Source organism: Xiphophorus hellerii, chromosome 8 (genome assembly GCF_003331165.1).
Source record: "Xiphophorus hellerii strain 12219 chromosome 8, Xiphophorus_hellerii-4.1, whole genome shotgun sequence".
Lineage (NCBI taxonomy): Eukaryota > Metazoa > Chordata > Actinopteri > Cyprinodontiformes > Poeciliidae > Xiphophorus > Xiphophorus hellerii.
In genome coordinates, this window is record NC_045679.1 from 27,368,017 (window position 1) to 27,386,525 (window position 18,509).

Below are 18,509 nucleotides of genomic sequence, written 5' to 3' on the forward strand. Positions count from 1 at the left end.
CATTATTTTAGCAAGGTGATGGGAGCTGCCAAGGAGGAGGAAAAGAGCAAGGCCACAGATAGCTCATGGATATGGAGGACAGTGTTAGGGTGAGATGAAGGCAGATCATCTACTTTGAAAAAGAAAAGTAGAAAAAATGTTCAATTTTTACTGAAATATAGTCTTAAAAAGCTAAGCAGGACAATTTATCCTTAGGTACCTTTAATATTTTAGATTGTACAATAACAATCTAAAATATTGTTTAGAAAAGTCTTGTTCATACTGAACAAGACTTTTCTAAAACATAATTGTTCTAAAATGTGTTAATTGATTAAATTGTAACAGGAAGTCCAAAATTGGCATCTGACCTCTTCTTTTTAAATTCTCATTATATGATTGAAAGAAGAAAAAAAACACGTCCCTAAATGGCAAGAAAGCTAAAGGCCCCAAAGAGCTGAACAGACAGCAGAGATTTATTAGCTCCAGTAGTCTCTACACAGATCCACACGGCGCCTTTGCTTTCTGATCTCTTCTCCAGCGTCATTAGCTGTACCTCACTTTCATCTCTCACTCTGTTCCACTCAGGGATCCTTCCTTCCGCCCGTCTTTAGCATCACCTGCATCTAATTGCCTAAGGCACACATTTGTGCATGACTGTGAGCATGAGTCGAGCTCTTCAGGCTAGATACTGCAGTAATGACTTCCAGCTCAGTCTTTAGGTAATGAGCATTTCCTGGTAGCTGCCGCCGGAGGACGATTTACGAAAAATACACTGACCTTCTGTGGACTAGCCGGGGTGCCGTCCTCCGTTAGATAAAAATGTAAAATATTGATCATTTTTCTTGTGAATTTTTTGACAGGACTGTGAAAAAAAGTATTAGCCCCCTTCAAAATGTTGCATTACTAATAAAATCCAAATATTTTCAGAAAATATTAACATTCTTGGTACACTGGGGAATATATTGTTGCATATCCACAGAAACAAACAAAAAAAAACTACACCAGTGAACTAAGGTCTACAACACTAAATGACCATGATATTTTAAAATATTATCTCTCCTAAATGTTTACATTAAATCACATTTTGGCTTAGCTCTGTGTTAGCTTTAAGTTACAGTTTTAATGATAAACATTGGCAAGCTGTCTTTATTACAACGTACTGGTAACGTAGGCATCCGATTTGTAGATTTTCCTGTTTTGAAATCTGAACCACATTATTGTTGTAAAAATAAAGTATCCTCTGTCAGTCCTGTGTGAAGGTCCTCTATTGTTGTACAATAAAGGTTAGCTTTCCTGTTTTTTTAACAAATAGGCTACAGTTACACGTGAAGAAATAAAAAAACAAGCCCTGATTAGCCCATGCTATTTTGGTTAAATGAGGTTAAAGCAAGTAAATATTTATTATTATTTTTAGCAAACTAGAGAAATACATAAACGTGTACCTGTGTGTGCATCTGTTCGACATTCTAAATAAACTGATGTAAGTTGGTATTTTAGAAAGTCGGTTCTATGTTTGTATTTGTAAGAAGCCGAGAAATGTACTGAGCTCGGTTCATTTTGGTAAACCGAGGACCCTCAGACTTGGAGGTTCACGTCCCAACTTCTGCTACCAGGTGGTGGCGCTATATGCCTAACCACGCCTGTAAAATGAGGAAGAAGAAGACGGGGCTCTCACTAAGAACTACACGGGCTTGTATCGTCTAAAGGTACCAACGTTTGATTCTTTTGTAATGCTTAGTGTATTTACAGCCAAATTTCGACCATATCTGCTTATTTTCCCGGAGCTTTTATATCAGAGGCTTTTTCCGGCAGCGTAGCTAACAACGTGCTGTAAGCATCCAGTGCTAATACAGCCCTCTGTTAGTTTTCTTTCCTATCCACGTTGCTGTCACTAGAGCTAATGCCCAAAACTTTTCTATGACGCTTATCGAATCCACTTCAGACGGCGATTCTTCCACTTTTTCAGTCCGTTTCGGTGTTTTAATATAACTCTGTATTTAATTGGAAGAAAAACGGCAACCTTCCAAGATCAGGTTTGGAAGTACACACGCTGTAGCTACTTACCTTGTGTTTATTCATCATTCGCCTGTTTTCCATCCAGTTAGTTTATATATAAGTATAAAGACTCCATTACAAGACTCCACTAATAATCATATAAGTAAATAAGTAATGAAAAGTACAAAAATGTACAATAAAAAGGTTAATGAGAGTTTAGCATTCTTATGGCGTGAGGGATGAAGCTGTTGTGGAATTTTGTTGTTGTGGTTCTATGTCAGCCAGGAGGATCCTGATTGGTTCAGAGCCGTGTCACTCTAAAGAGAATATTTCTTTAAAGTCCTCCGAAATATAATTGAACGGTCTTAATATAATAATAATTAAATTGACTTTAATTATGAGATAAGAATGAGCTTGTGCTTCTCTCAAATTTTTTAGGAAAAAAAAACCAAACAGACACATTTGTTTTGTTGTTCTGTTGTTTTTGTTTTATATTGTTAATATGTTTGCCTGCTGTGATAACAGATTTATCACGATAAACAATGACATTGTTGTTTTGAGGCCGTTTTTTTCTTCTCATCATGCTAATGGCAGAGTAATGCAAGAACACATTCTCAGAGATCAATACATTTTCAATTCTAATGTACATTTTACACTGGAACAGGAAGACATTTTAAATATCCCAAATAAATACAACAAAAACAAGAATTATAATGAATTATGAAGTCTCTGTAAACAAATTTCTCCTTCATAAAAAAGTGGGTAGTTGAGATCAAAGCACCAGACTGAAGACCTGTCATCCAGTTTTTGGTAGAAAAACCATAAATAATGCAAATGGAAATGATTCACATGTATCATGCAATTAATTGGCTCATTGTGACAGGCCTACATATTGTTAGCTTTCTAAAATGATGGCCTACGTAAATCACAGCCTTTTATTATAGCCAAACGATGATTCGGGGGAAAGAAAAAAGTCACTGTTGGCAAAAAATGACTCTTGCCATTATTTTAGGAAGGTGACCATATAAAGTTGTTGATCAGCTTTTCAGGATCTTAAGAGGTTTCCTGAACATTTTCCTGCTGTTTCTAGGCGAAGCCATGACGAGGTGGGCGAGAGCCAACAACGTCCACAAACACAAACCAGCCGAGGCGACTCCCTGGAATCAGCTCAGGTCAGCCGGAAGAAGAAAAGATGGAGGTGTGCCGTCTCAGACGGACCCTCTGAGAAAGACCTGCGCTTCTGCCGAGAGGAAGCCCAACCGCAAGAAGAAAGAGTACACCAGCGAGGACGTAAACGGGTTCCTGGAGTACCTGAAGCAGAGCGGTCAGGGCGGAGGCAGGGAGGCGGAGACGGAGCTCAGGGAGACGGTGGAGGTGGCCCTGAAGAAAGACAGGAGGAGGGAAGACAGGAGGGTGAAGAGGCAGAAGGACAAGAAGAGTAAGATGGTGAGCTCTGCTGAAGCTGAACCAGGAGGCCTGTAAATGTTGGCGTACTCACTTCTTGTTGCATTGCAAACTTTGCTTGGATTTTAGTTCATCATTGTGAAGCGGAATGATGAACAACTAAAATCAAGTGTGACATGCGTTTGTATTAAGTAAATTCTTGAAGCAGTTCTCTGATCGACCTCTAGGACTGTCACAGTGCCAAATGTAGCTGGGTGGTAAATTGTCCCTGAAGTTATTGCAATAAGCAATAATATTATTGTTTTGAGAACATTTTCAAGTGTTATAATGGTAATGGCCTAATAATGCAATAGCATATTCTCAAACTTTAAATTCTAATTAACATTTAACAATAGAACTAGAGGATATTTGAAATACCAAAAATAAATTAACAAAACAGCAAAAGCAAAAAAAAATAAGATGAAGTGTGAAACAAAACTGTCCATCAAAACAGCCCCTCCCTTCCTCTCTGTTCCCTTCCTGTCTCTCTCTCTCTCTATCTCTCTCTCTCTCTCTCTCTCCCTCTCTCGCTCTCTCTCTCCCTCGCTCTCTCGCTCTCTCTCTCCAGGTGTGCTTTAACTGTAGGAAGCCAGGTCACGGTCTGGCCGACTGTCCAGAAGCCGACAGAGACGAGGAAATGGGCCGCGGCATCTGCTTCCGCTGCGGCTCCACAGAGCACGAGATCCAGAGGTGCCGAGCCAAAGTGGACCCAGCACTGGGTGAGGTCCACGTCCCGCCCCCCCCCACCACCACACACACACACACACCCCACCTTCACCAAGCCTGACTCCACGTCTCCATGTTCAGCTGTTGTAACTGTAACTCTCTCCTTCAGGTGAATACCCGTATGCTAAATGCTTCATCTGTGGTCAGACTGGACACTTGTCACGCTCCTGCCCTGACAATCCCAAAGGGCTCTATGCTCAAGGTACACACACACACACACACACACACACATATACATATAGAAATACCCTCTCTGGCTCCAGGTGGGTGTTCTACATATCGAGACATGACAGTGAGGATCGTTGTGTTTGCAGGCGGCTGCTGTCGTGTTTGTGGTTCTGTGGAACATTTCCAGAAGGATTGTCCGGAGCACCAGGCAGCAAGTGAGTTTCAAACTTCTGATTGTTCAAAAACACAATTGCCGTGTTTCCATGAAATAAGACACATGATTAAAATCAAATGTGGATACGTTTGTTCACACGGTAAGTCGTTAAAAAACAACACGCCTGCCATCATCTGCCTCCCACTTCCTGTTATTTTCTTCATGGTTTGCCCCAGTGCCAACATCAGGTTGTTGATCATGTGAAACAATGTTTCTGCTACAGTTTTGCCAAATAAGCAAAGAACCCCCTAATCCTAACATCAAAACTTTTTTCAAATAAACAATTTTTTTCCAAAATTTCTGTTTCCATTAAGCAAATTTATGTTTGGAATGTCAAGTTGCTCAGTTACATGGTAAATGGAAATGGTGCAATGTTGGTTTCCTCAGACAACAACTGACCAAAAACCTTCCTCACCTTCATTGTCTTGATCCAGAAAGGTTCCTGGATTCTGGGCTGTTATGACATGTTGATGATCAATTTTTTTTTTCTTTGCTTTTCTTTAGAAGTAATGACCCAAAGTCATTTTGCACAATCATCTAACAATGTGAGCTTCCTTAACACCAAATGGTGAAACCCTGGAGTTTGTAAAATATTGATTTAGTGCATAAATCATCGGGTCACGACCTCCCGGATCGGCGTCATCCCTGACTCATCGTCTCATGTTTTACAATCTGTGTTTTTGCACAGAGTCAGTTCTAGAGAATAAGCCACATTATGTAATAACATTACTGTAGATGTGGCAGAAAGTATAGCTAAATGTATTCAAAGGTTTTATTAAAATGTTTTTTATATAGTGGCAATTCACAACAAATGTCTCCAGGGACATTTTCCACCAATTATTACGAAAATCGTTTTTTTTAAGAAATGACAATGTCATAATGTGACGCAATTGTAATAAACAATCACAAAGTGTTTGTGTTCATCCTAATTATTATTTTTCTAATAACGACCATGTTGTAGATCCTGTAGGCTTCTTAGTCGAAATAAATGCTGAACTTTTGGTCGTTTAGTCGCCTTTTCAGAACCCTTGTTATCAACATGTCGTTCAAGACAAAACAATTCAAACTGCGCTCAAGGATTTCATTACATTTAATGTTTATTGTTATGTATTGGGCTTTTAAAGATGTATTATGACATTTTAATGCTGGTTTTATTACATATTGTGACGTCACAACCTTTTGTCCCTGGATTGATGTCGGTTTCACTGTTACAGTAGGAAACCTTGGCTGTTTCCTATAATTAATGCCAAAGAGAGGCAGGAGAAAACCTCACCTGGCTCTGCGGAACAGAGCTAAACCATTACGTTGAGTTAGAATCACGTACGAGTCTTCTGGGGTTTTCATGCGTTTAATCCATCATGTTTATGTGTTGGTCCTTCCAGCTAACTCGGTGACTCTGGGCTGGTTGTCCAACAACATGAGCGCAGACCTGGAGGACGTTCACGTTCCAGTGAAGAAAGCCAAACCCAAGCAGGCCAAAGTGATAACCTTCTGACGGGACCCGAGAGGACGTCGGTGCCTTCGCCTTGCGAACTCTTTGGAACCGGACCGATGGGTCAAAATGTGACTCGCGGTCACTGAAGTTTTGTTTCAAATGTTTCCTGTGGCGTTGGCTTGCACAGTCTGCTGGAGGTGAAGCGTTTCACCAAATAACAGAACTGAGGAAAGCCAGACTGTCCAACCTGAGCTGTGCACCGCTGGTGTTCATGTGTGTTTGCAGAATGTATTAATTATGTACGTCTGTTTTAATTCACACATCAACTGTGCAGCACCTCTAATACTGACGGAATAAAACTAGGGCTGCAACGTACAATCATATTGGTAATCGATTAATCAATCGATTATTCTGACTGGCATATTTTACAGTTATTTCCTTTAACCACCGAAGCCTCTTGTACGCAATACATTAAAAGAAAAACTTTAAAAATTGATTCAAATCCTTTTCGAAAAAAATATTTTATTGCCTAAAATACAGTTCTTTTGTGAATCTGAACCAGGTGAAGCTAAACCTAAACCACTTGAAGAGTTTTGGCTAAAATATATTTACAGTCACAGATTTCTATGTCTTAAATATAAAGGAATTTTCTTTCTTTTTTTCACAGTTTGGGCTTAATTACTTCTCTGAATATGTTTTTCTTTTCTTGCTAAAATAACCTTTTTTGAATCTGTATATTCCAGCAAACAATTAATCAATTGCTAAGTTAGTTGAGGATTATTTCAATAATCAATAAACAGAATGTCACAAACTCCTAAACTAATATCCAGAGCACATCAAGAGAGCGACTGGTCTTGGTAAGTTGGACTTCACTGGGTCTGGGTGGCTGGAGGACTGATCCACACTGCAGCAAAGAAAGTCTTCCTTCGAGGAGATTTTCTCCAGTGGGAGGTGGAAGGGCAACAAAAGCTTTTATTTTTCTTTTTTTTGTGTGTATCTTTACACAGCCAGCTGCAGCTTGACGTTCTCTCTAGAAAACAAAGTGAAACTGTAGCCAGGCAGCTGCTGCTGGCTGCCAGCTCACTGAAGATGATTATGCCATTTACCCATGAGTTTCATCCACAGTGTGTGTGTGTGTGGGGGCGTGGGCGTGTGTGTGTGTGTGTGTGTGTGCGCCTTATAACAACATAGAGGACTGATTCTAATGTCTCCTGGTTCCAATTTGACAGCAGCTGAGAAGACTTTGGACAGAAGATTGTTCTGCTCTTGCTGGGTTGCCCAATATCCCGCCTGCGAGCCCCAAACTTTAATTCTATGTGTAAAACTTTGCAGGGGGGCCTTGTAGTAATATTTTCATTATTTATGACAAGTGAAAATAGACCCTAGTAACTTCTTATGACAGTTATACAACTTTTCTCTGCCGCGAATGGAAAAAGTAGTAAAGGAAGGCAAAGATGGAAGAAACGCTTCCAGACATACAAGAAAAAAAACAACAAAAAATGACATTGTGTACCAGAAAGCAGTACCTTACATCTAAATCAGACATGGAGCTGGGTGTTAAAAGGTGACGCACCTTTTAAGATACTGTTTCTGAGATGTATAAAAATAACACCAAGCTAAATCACTTCCAAATTCTGACCACCTTTAACGGGCCACGTCTCCAGAACAGCTCATCTGCTGGAGAGAACGACATAAAAAGTGAAAAGGTGCCACAACCTGTGTGCGTAAGTGTGAGCACTCTTAAACTAAAACTTTGTTCAAGCTCATTTTCTTAATTGCATTCCTGTTTCTGGGCCTGTTTGTCAGGAGACTGTCAGGATTTCTCATCTCGACTCGATCAAATTCTCCCACTGTACCCGTCAAAGGTACAAGACTCTTCGGACATCTCCAGCCCTTTTATAAAGAGGCCAAACTTTTTAAATTCTGGACTCCAAAAACCTCCAGAACTTTGATTTCCTTCTTATAAAGTCATTTTCTGTTCATTTTTGATGTATTCTTGGTTTCGCTGCATATCTTTAAAATAAGAAAAAAATTAATTTCATCTCCAACTCACTGTGGCAGAAGGTCATTTTTTACTGCTTTTGGCAAAATGTGGACAAGACAGTATGACTAACAAATTATTTAGTCTTTAACTTGGATGGATCTAAAACCTCAGAGTACGTTTTTCATGTAGTAGCGCTTTTCCGCCACCAGAGGGCATTCACTATCAGTTGGCAGATTGAGAGTCCACGCAGTGGAGAGCAAGAAAAGATGCTACGAGGCAATAAAATCCATGGAAGTCGCCGGACGACCTTTTTATATATAAAGTACAGTATTACTAGCAGAAACCTGAAGTCTTTGTGTCATGTGATGCAGGTATTCACTGTTTGTGACTTCGAAGTTTGAGAGAGCGCAACAGGAAAGATGTCTATGTTGTACGCCATGTTGTGAAGCAATAAAAATTCAGTGAAAATCAACGGACGGCCTATTTCCTCTTAGTGCAACGTCACTAGCAGACACCTAAAGGTTTTCTCCAACATTGTCTGCTGTTTAAAACAGATTTTACTTCGGCAAGAAGTCTATTTTGATCCTCATCTTGTTTGAAGAAGAAACACCATAACATCATCCAGGGCAGAGTTTTCCAGTGTTATTTTAAGGAAAGGCATGTAGAAAATGATTTTCACCTTCTAAATGAAATAAATGAAAAATGTTTTGATTGACTTTACAGCAATAAAACACTTCAGATAATTGCTGATAGTGTTCGTCCATATTAATCAGAAACTATCAATTCAACTCTGCAGCGTCAACAGTGATAATGAAGGAACTCTTTACAACTGCTAGATTGAAGCCACACTTTACATTTTAGCCACACGATGGGACCAAAGACCACAGAACTGGAAAACTTGGACGTAATGAGCCCTTTTTCGATTTAGTCTTTACGATGATTTAAATGTACATTATCTAAGTTCAAGTTCAAGCAGCACAAATAGAGGAAGATATTCAAACAAGAGAAGTTTATGATTCAAAAATATTTGCTAAAAACAACAAAATGTTTTTTCAACCTCAACTAATAAATTTGCAGAGTGACACCATAGCACGAGACAGTAACACGTTACTTAAGCAGAAGGTGTCAATTCAACGCTGCAACATGCCAAGGATAATAATGAAAGGGCTATTTTCAATTTCTTGATTGAAACTGCACTTCACTTTTTACCCACGCGATGGCACCAAAGACCCCGGAACACATACACTTGGGACTAACGCGTCCTATATCGATATAATCCTCAAATGCTTAAAAGGTTTTAATCAGCCACCACAGAGCTATTCTAACTAGATCCCCGATCTGTCAATGGGCAGAGTTAAAACTTTTCATAAAGTAGTTTGTTTGTTTGTTTGTTTGTTTGTTTGTTTGTTTGTTTGTGTGTTTGTGTGTTTGTTTGTTTGTTACCGCACAGTTACTACATTGTCATAAATTGATTGGCTGGCTGAAGATCAGGCTGGAAACCAGACAGCCAAATCTGGTGGTATCAGTCTTGATTTCCATGTCTCCGAAAAGCTAAGATCAAAAGAAAAACGAACAAAAACAAAAGGAAACAGTCAAAGAAATACACATTTAACCGTTCAGTTAAAACACATATTCTGGTTTTGATTGACTCCAATCCGCAACAAAATAGAGAAACCGTGAGTAGAACTAGGAAGTCAATAGCAGGAGGATAAATTTGCCTCTGTTCCACGGGAACATGGTCCTGGTTCATTGGGACATATAATAAATTAGGAACGATACAGAGAAGACTAGCATGGATGACACGCTTCAGTTCCTCCTTTTTCATTCTCAACCCTCGTGCGATCCTAACATTCTGTTTGTCCTACGGGTCAAAAATGACCCGCCCTAACAAAAGCCCCAAAATAAAGCAGATTCATTGAATTTTAAACCCAAAATCTATTTTGCATGATGAGACAATCTGTTCTTTATCAATTCAACTCGATTTAATTCATTTTTTTATCATGTATTTTTCATGACCAAATATTTACACACGAATTCTTCTTTTTTTACGGTTTACAAATCATGTTTCACAGATCCAACTGTGCAAACTTACACACAAAGACGCTTACACACATTACAAATTGAGTAATACCCCCCCCTCCCACACACACACACAGGTCTTAACTATTGCCATAGTAAGGATTATTATTATTATCTGTAGTAGCGTGAGACTCCACTAATTGCCAGTCGTAGCCAAGTCTTGTGCTGACAAAATAAAATCGAGCGTACTTCCGTCTATAATGAGGTGGGTGTTTCCAGCTCTGCTGGGGTTTCAACCAGGCTGCAGCTCCCAGCTGATTCCTCTTCATGAGATGACATTGGAAGTGGTGCTGCAAGCTCGACTGGAACACAGGACATGCTGCTTCAGCTCTTAGTGGCTCTAACTTTTGCTGCCTTTGTGAAGAATGGTAAGACGTCACCGAGCCTTTAATCCTGTATTGTTGTAAATGTCTGTAGAAAGAACAACACGGTTCCTCACTGCTTTTGAGAAAACCGTAAACTCCAGTTCTCTGGGGGAATTGGCTGTTATGATCAATGTTTTCCTTAGTCATTCTTCATTTATGGACGATTGATAATGTGACTGTTTTTTTCCCGCAGCGCCTCTGTTTGGCATCAAGATAGTACAACATGTGGCCCATCACCCAGAGACATTAGGAGGTAAGGTCACGTTGCCTGTGATTTCAGTTTCAGCTGACGGTTTGGTCGGTCTTGGGTAGAAGGAAAATAAAACGCCGTTTTCAAGACTTTCAAGAGTGTTTGCATTGAGGCATTTCAAGCAACTAAAGGAGATAAAGAACCAAGATCAGAACTATGAGAAAAACTGTTGGAATGCTTTCAGAAAAAAAAAAAATTCCTTTTAATTTTTAATTTTAAAAGGAACACTGACAAGGACATTGAAACTTTCCCTTACAAGAATCATGTCTTGCTTTTTCTAAAAATTAAATTTGTTCCTGAAAGTGGTCTTCCTTGCTGCTCCCAGGTTGCAAGTCCTGAAGTATTTCAAAGGGGTAAATAACGGCAAAAATTGTATTGCAGAGCTGTAACCTTGGAGTATTTTTTCCCCTTAAAATCAGAAACTGTAAAATAATACATTTAACATGAATGTTTTCCCAGAGCTTTATTCTGATGACATGGGAGTGGTGGAGGGAGACATGATTTTATTGGTGAGTAAGGACAAGCAACACTACTTTGCTCTTTGACACTTGGGGTTTATTTGCTCTGCAGTCCATTTTAAATTGGCAAAGTGTCGGCTGCAAATTTTTTTTCTTAAGAATTGATATGCCACCCCTCACAAGATGTTACCTAGGGCAGTTGCCCATGTCACCCATATCAGAAACCACCACTGGTTAAAATAACTTGACTGAATACCAAAATGAACTAGTGGTACTTTAATGCATATATAAACTTTTTTATTTTTTTAAAGACCAAAACAGACACGGACAACACTTGCTTCTGATCAGTGTGAGTGTTGACAGAGTAGGTAAGGCTCCAGGGTCAACTAAGCCTGGCTGTTGGTAAGATCTGGAGCAGGCTAGCTGCACAGGATCTATCACCATGGTAACTTATTTGTTGCCTTTTCCTTGAAACCAAATCGAGACCAACAAGCTCCAACAAGATCTAGTGAAACCCATCCATACATTTATCTTTTGTTTAATTGATTGCTGCCTTCACAGGTCTGGTTTCCCTCCACCCTTCATTGCCTGACAATAAACTTGCTACAGAGTGGCATAGTTATACTTTACAATATTGTAAATCACATAGAGTCTTCAACACAGCATATGTCGAGGTTGATTTCCTTATCTCAACAGACCTCCCTGGATTTTTCCTCTAGAAAACCAACCAAACTCTTTCAAGCATCACAATGATTGATTTTGTCTGTCACACTTGGCTGCCTTTTGACAGAATAGTTCAATCAACATGTGACACTGGAGGCTGTGGAACAGTTGAGACGCCACTCTAATCTAGCTACTACTGGATACCGGCGCATGTCTACTTGGAATAGACTAGTCATCCTTTCAAGTGACCTACTATTGTCCCAAGATATTTGGTATATTTTCATAAAACAGTCTCTTAAAATGCATGCAAGGCTGAATGTTTGCGTATGAATAGCCAAAAGTCACTTAATCATTCTCTTTCAAGTCCCCCCAAAAATGCATATTGGCTTTCTTTGGGTTTAAGAGTGTACATAAATGGTTTTGTCTTGTTTGTCATATGTGTTGCCCTGTGATGGACTGGTGACCTGTCCACTGTGTGCCCTGCCTTGCCCCCTGATAGCCAGAGATAGGCACCAGTCCCCCTGGTGTCTCGCAATAGGAAAAAGCGGGTATAGAAATTGGATAAAAGTTTCGACCTCAGCATCCTGTCTACGTCGAAACCAACTTTAAAACAATGTTGTCAACTGAACATCTGTAATATATATTTTTTGTACACCTGTATGTTGCTTTGCAGAAAAACAGGAATGCAGTGGGTAAATCTTGGCCAACTACAGACTTGGCATATGAGATCAGTCCAGACATAAGTAAGTAGTAAGTAAACTAGTTAGAACCACTCACAAAAAGCTTTAACTGAGTTCTTTTTTTTTTTTTTTTAAGACAACAGAAAGAAGGATATCATGGCTGCCATGGCAATGGTGTCTGAGCACACCTGTATAACTTTCCACAGGAGAAACTCTGAGTCAAACTATGTGCTCTTCCGTCCTGGTAAAGGGTATGTAGACTTTTCAACCAGGTTTGGACATGGATATGGCGTTCATGCAGGGTTTTAGCTAATTCATTTAACATGCCTCGCCCACCAGAACACATGCTCAACCCAGCCTGCTCAGGAGAGAGTTGGGTTCAGAATGATTGTGTCTAATAACATGTCTGTGTGTTATCTGTCGCCCCTTAGCTGTGCTTCAAACGTGGGCTTTTTCAAAGGCAAGCAGTCTGTGTATGTTGCACCACCATGCAAAGTGGGAAACATTGCTCATGAGATCCTTCACACTCTTGGCTTTGAGCATGAACACACCAGGTTGGACCGGGATGGCTTTATCAAAATTATCAAGAGTAACATCATCAAAGGTAATGTGACAACATTTACATTCCTTCTGAATCCAACAAATACACCATGTTCCAAATTATTATGCAAATTGGATTCAAGTCTCATAAAGATAATTTTTTTTGTTGTGCTATTAAATTTCTATTGTATGTCAGGGCTCTTTGAATCACTATAATTTCAGAGAGCTGGTTGATTAGTTTGTCTGGTGGCCTCAATTAAAGGAAATCTACTTAAGAAGGATGTTCCACATTATTAAGCAGGCCACAGGTTTCAAGCAATATGGGAAAGAGAAAGGATCTCTGCTGACGAAAATCATCAGATAGTGTAGTGCCTTATGACAAGATATGAAAACATTAGATATTTAACAAAAACTGAAGCTTTACTGTACTGTGAAGAGATTTGTGGCTGATTCAGAACAAAGATGGGTTTGTACAGATAAAGGCATAATGAGGAAGGTTTCTGATAAATTCAGCAGATTAAGAGAGCAGCTGTTAAAATGCCTTTACAAAGCAGCAAACAGTTATTTGAAGCTGCTGGTGCCTCTGGAACCTCAAGGTCAGGGGTGTCAAACTCCAGTCCTCAAGGGCCACTGTCCTGCAACGTTTAGATGTGCCTCTGCTGCACCACAGCTGAATAGAATAATTAGGTCATTACGGCTCTGGAGAACTGATCTACACAAGGAGGAGGTAATTAAGCCATTTCATTTCAGTGTTTTGTACCTGTGGCACATCTAAAAACTGCAGGACAGCGGCCCTCGAGGACTGGAGTTTGACACCTGTGTTCAAGGTGGAGGATCCTCCAGAGGCCTGTTGTGTACTATTCGCCCACCCCTAACCAGAGCTCACAAGCAGAAACGGTTACAGTGGGCCCAGCCGTACATGAAGATTAATTTTCACACAGACTTGTTCACTGATGACTGCTGTGCAACCCTGGATGGTCCAGATGGACGCAGCAGTGGATTGTTGGTGGATGGCCACCACGTCCTAACGTGACGTCAGCAAGGAGGTGGTGGAGTCATTTTTTGGGCCGAACTCATGTGGAGAGAATCATTGGTCGGTCGGTTCAGAGTCCATGAAGGTGTGAAAATGACCTCAGCAAAGTAGATGGACTTTCTGACTGATCACTTTCTTTCATGATTCAAAAAGAAAAGCTGTACCTTCCGTAGCAAAATCATCTTCATGCATGACAATGAATGCTGCAAGGAATACCACTGTGTCATTGGCTGCTATGGGCATGAAAGGGGATAAACTCATGGTGTGGTCACCATCCTCCTCTGACCTCTGACCTTAACCCTATTGAGAACCTTTGGAGTTTCCTCAAGCAGAAGATCTGAGGGTGGAATGCAGTTCATATCAAACCAGCAGCTCTGGGAAGGTTTTCTGACATCCTGCAAAGAAATCCAAGCAGAAACTTTCCACAAACTCACAAGTTCAATGGATCAAGAATTGTGCTGTGATATCAAAGAAGGGATCCTATGTTAACATGTAACTTGGTCTGTTGAGATGTTTTTGATTGAAATAGCTTTTGATTTTAGTACATGTGACCACTTAATGCTGCACATTCAAAGAGTGACCGTTTGCAGTTCTTTATAATCCATAAAATGTTTGGAAAACTCATAAGTTTTCCAAATCAGCTGTCTAGAATACAAAATATCCAGATGTTTTGTCAGTAATGTGTTATCTCTATAATATCCTCCTGTGTTTCCTTATGTTAAAAGAAAACAGAAAACATAATTCAGGAATTTAAAATCAAAAAACAATTTGATTTGACATCAACCCACCCTTCTACAATTTCCATGAAGTTGCATGCCCTGTGTAAGCAAATTATTCTACATAAGAGCATACTACCAAAAATTATTTTATATACCCAACTTGAACCAAGAATCTTAATTAACATCAATGTAAAGAATATGCTTACCAAACCCATAAAAATATCAGACTTATTCCCACATATCCCATTTAAATCCACCCCAATTTCATACCTCAATTTCAAGTATGTCCAATTAAAACAAATCACAAGCAATATTTCTGACGACAATATTTCTATTGTCGTCAGAAATATTGTCCAGTGACTCTTGTCTTTATACCTGTTGACGTTTTCCAGCTAAAAATTGTTCCTTGGAGGCCAAATGTTTCATCATCATAAACAATTAAAAATCAGAATTTGGAATGCTTTCCTAGAAAAAGCATTCATTCATTCATTCATTCATTCATTCATCCATTCTAATCCCTTAAATTAGAAATGATCAATTTGGACAGAGGAGCTAAAAATAAATGTGGAAATTCCTCTGAGACTAAGGTTTTCTAGTTCTGTAACGTGTCATTGTCTCCAAATCAAATGGTTTGGTGGACTTGGATTTATGTATTAATTCAAATCAATTAAGAATTTCAGGCACAGATATGTTGGGATCCAATTGTTTTCCAATCTGTTTGTGTTTGGCATAATCAATGTCACATCCAGCATACCAGTTATAAAATTTCATCATGTCCAATTTGTTCCTGTACACCAAGGCACTCATGCTCTATAAAGCAGCAATTCGTTTAGTTAGTAAGTTAGTTTGTTAGTAAAAATAAAATAAAAAATCCAAACTGGATGAGACAATCTCTTAATTAAAATGAAAATTCTATCTACTTTAAGCCAACGCTGAATTCTGATTGCTCCTGTTCAATTATTTTTCCCAATAAGTATGTATTGGGAAGTAATACCTAAAGGTCATTACTGATTTCTTTGCTTCTCTTTTGGGGCAATCCCACTGATCAAAGTATTTATTACAACGGTTGCATGTCTGAGAAAGAATATTTAGAAACTTAATTTCACTGGGATTGAACATGTTGAGAGGAAGAACAATGGCTTCATCTGCACTTTAGGCATTTAGCACTGAATGCTCCTTTCCTGCAGAGCCACCACTGATCATATAGCAGTATGTGGTTTGAGGTGATCCGTTTTCTGTCTGACTGTTTCAGGTAAGGAGAACAACTTCCAAAAGATTGGTGGGCGAACTTTTGACATTCCGTACGACTACACTTCCATACTGCACTATGGACGGTAAGGAAGTTTAAAAAAAAAAAAAAATGTTAAATGTAATTTTTTTGGTAAAGGTTGACTGTTCATTTGTCAGGACTTTCTTTACATCAAACGGAAAACCCACCATCATCCCAAAGAAAGACGTAAAGGACATGGGACAGAGGCGTAGACTGACGGAGACGGACATACAGAAAATCATTCATCTCTATAACTGTGGTACGTACCGATGTGGACCTGCTGTCCAGGTGAACTGCGGCTGTGTGTTTGTGTGTGTAAAATGTAAAGGAGTGACTGGGTCTCTAGCCTTCAGACATTGGATGGTGGACTTTACATTTAAAAAAAAAAAAAAATTAAGATCATCATTGGTCACGTGTGAATAAACGTAGGGTTGGGTCAGAAATATTTTGCAGCCAGTAAAAAACGACTGTCTATGGTTTATACAACAGAGTAATCATAAATGTACCTTCAAATCTTGACGGAGTTCCTTTGTTTTTAAAAAGGTCCTGGTAAAAAGGGAGGGGCTGCAACAGACTGTTGCTGTGGCAACCTGCAGAAACTTATAAATCTCAATCAGAAACGGATTTCTCCATAAAGCATGAAAGGTTTATTCTATTACTTTCTGCCTTATTATTTTTTGCTGATCAACAATTCAAATTATACTCTGAAATTTTGAGCAAAGGTTTTTGTGGAAACTCAACTGAACAAAGAACTTGGTTTTCTTTTTTTCTTCCTAGATTCTCTCAAATCAAATGCCACAGTGGGAAGCTGAATTCCTCTTTTTCCACCATTGCCTCCTGGAAGCACATGGAAACCATCAGAGAGGTGTTGGAAATATTAATTTAATTATGCTAGTTGTAATTATGTTTAAGCTTTAGCGCATGGTGAAATATTACATTGATCATGATTGTTTTGAGTAGGCCTCAGTTTAGCTTAGATTTAGACTCTTAGTTTAATCAATACATAACTTAATCAGTAGAAATTTTTTTCTTAAATGAGCCCGATTTGATTCAAATGAGTCTAATCAGTAGTTTTTTATATTCATAGTCTTAAGAAGTATATGTCATTCATCTGAAAATGGTTCAGTTCATTATAAACCAAAGGAGTTGAAAACTAATCAGAAAATATCGAATGTAACAGATGTTTTGGTATTGAAACTGTTCATGTCTGTTTTGTAAGAGTGTGAAGATATTATATGAAACGTGTGGTAATTTTTATAATCAAAATCTGCTGTTTGATGTGCTGGGTCAGAGGTCAGGAGAGCTCTGTGTGGTTCAGGAACCAGTTTGAAGGGATGAAAAACACGGATGGCTGATAAACTTTGGTCTCGCTTCCTTGAGTAAAATGTTTCTGTATGAAATGAACACATCTACTGTTGGTGCCCTGGGAAAATACGCAGGGAGGACAGCTTGGACAGTGGATAGATTCATCCCTTGGTCTTGGTAACGCCTGCATGGTCTCTGGCGTGCAAACAGCAACACGTCATTACGGGCTGTTTGAGTCCACCTCTAAACTGTACGTTAGAACACATCAGACAGGAGAAACACACATTGATATAAAAGTAATTGAGCTATAACAGCTAGTCAGGTCAGTGGGGTGGAACTGTCTTCACTGCCACACTCAGTGGTCTCCAAAGGCGCTTCTTTGTATTTTTTTATTTTTCTATGGTAATTTCTTCTTTGTGGCTTTGGTTTCTGCTGATTATGTTGATGTGATTTTATGCATTTGATTGTTTGAATAAATTCTGGTTGATTGTGAAGTTGAACATTGTTGTCTTTGTGGTTTCACTTTTACACACGGCATTAATGGACCTAATGAGACGAGAAAACGAGCAACAGGTAGCAATTATCTCGCTTTCTCAACAGGGCGGTGGCAGCAGCAGGGAACACAGAACCTTCACTGATCAGCATTTTTCCTTTTTAAAAAAATAAAGGATTGCAACCTGGATATGGGGCTGCACAGTGGCGCAGTTGGTAGAGCTGTTGCCTTGCAGCAAGAAGGTCCTGGGTTCGATTCCCGGCCTGGGGTCTTTCTGCATGTTCTCCCTGTGCATGCGTGGGTTCTCTCAGGGTACTCCGGCTTCCTCCCACAGTCCAAAAACATGACTGTTAGGTAAATTGTGGTGTGTGTATGGTCTCTCTGTGTTGCCCTGTGACAGACTGGCGACCTGTCCAGGATGACCCCGCCTCTTGCCCGGAAAATTAGCTGGAGATAGACACCAGCACCTCCTGACCCCACTAGGGACAAGGGTGTACAGAAAATGGATGGATGGATGGAACCATAAGTGATCATGTCCTGTCACTGATTTAATACATTTTAAATGACAATTAAGTTGGGCTATTATTAAGTTATTAAGTTGGGACGATTTTTGCTTCAGTGTCATTCAAAATGTCTTTAGCAAGTTAGATTTTTAGAATGCAGATTTGTCCTCCCGACCACATGGTGGCAGCGATGCTCCAAGAAACCGG

At 39.5% G+C, this 18,509-nt stretch overlaps 2 protein-coding genes and 1 non-coding gene across 4 annotated transcripts; all 3 read left to right on the top strand.

Annotated features, from left to right (window-relative positions):
• Positions 1 to 1,453: 1,453 nt before the first annotated feature.
• zcchc9 (zinc finger, CCHC domain containing 9) lies at positions 1,454 to 6,465 on the top strand. The gene is made up of 6 exons (XM_032570489.1): positions 1,454 to 1,685; positions 3,065 to 3,420; positions 3,986 to 4,136; positions 4,253 to 4,345; positions 4,458 to 4,526; positions 5,908 to 6,465. The coding sequence occupies exons 2-6, from the start codon at positions 3,073 to 3,075 to the stop codon at positions 6,018 to 6,020; spliced, it is 774 nt and encodes a 257-aa protein (XP_032426380.1). The 5' UTR covers positions 1,454 to 1,685; positions 3,065 to 3,072; the 3' UTR covers positions 6,021 to 6,465.
• Positions 6,466 to 9,682: 3,217 nt separating this feature from the next.
• Positions 9,683 to 9,766, top strand: LOC116725111 (U6 spliceosomal RNA). The gene has a single exon (XR_004340319.1). It is a non-coding gene; the product is annotated as a U6 spliceosomal RNA (small nuclear RNA).
• A 468-nt stretch (positions 9,767 to 10,234) lies between these two features.
• Positions 10,235 to 17,806, top strand: LOC116724759 (zinc metalloproteinase nas-4). Of its 2 annotated transcripts, XM_032570487.1 has the most exons (10): positions 10,235 to 10,391; positions 10,582 to 10,641; positions 11,098 to 11,147; positions 12,433 to 12,502; positions 12,576 to 12,690; positions 12,871 to 13,043; positions 15,984 to 16,065; positions 16,139 to 16,260; positions 16,545 to 16,646; positions 16,779 to 17,806. In XM_032570487.1, the coding sequence occupies exons 1-9, from the start codon at positions 10,340 to 10,342 to the stop codon at positions 16,634 to 16,636; spliced, it is 816 nt and encodes a 271-aa protein (XP_032426378.1). In that variant the 5' UTR covers positions 10,235 to 10,339; the 3' UTR covers positions 16,637 to 16,646; positions 16,779 to 17,806. The 2 variants fall into 2 exon arrangements, with proteins under 2 accessions (XP_032426378.1, XP_032426379.1); XM_032570488.1 differs by lacking the exon at positions 16,545 to 16,646.
• The last annotated feature ends 703 nt before the right edge of the window (positions 17,807 to 18,509 follow it).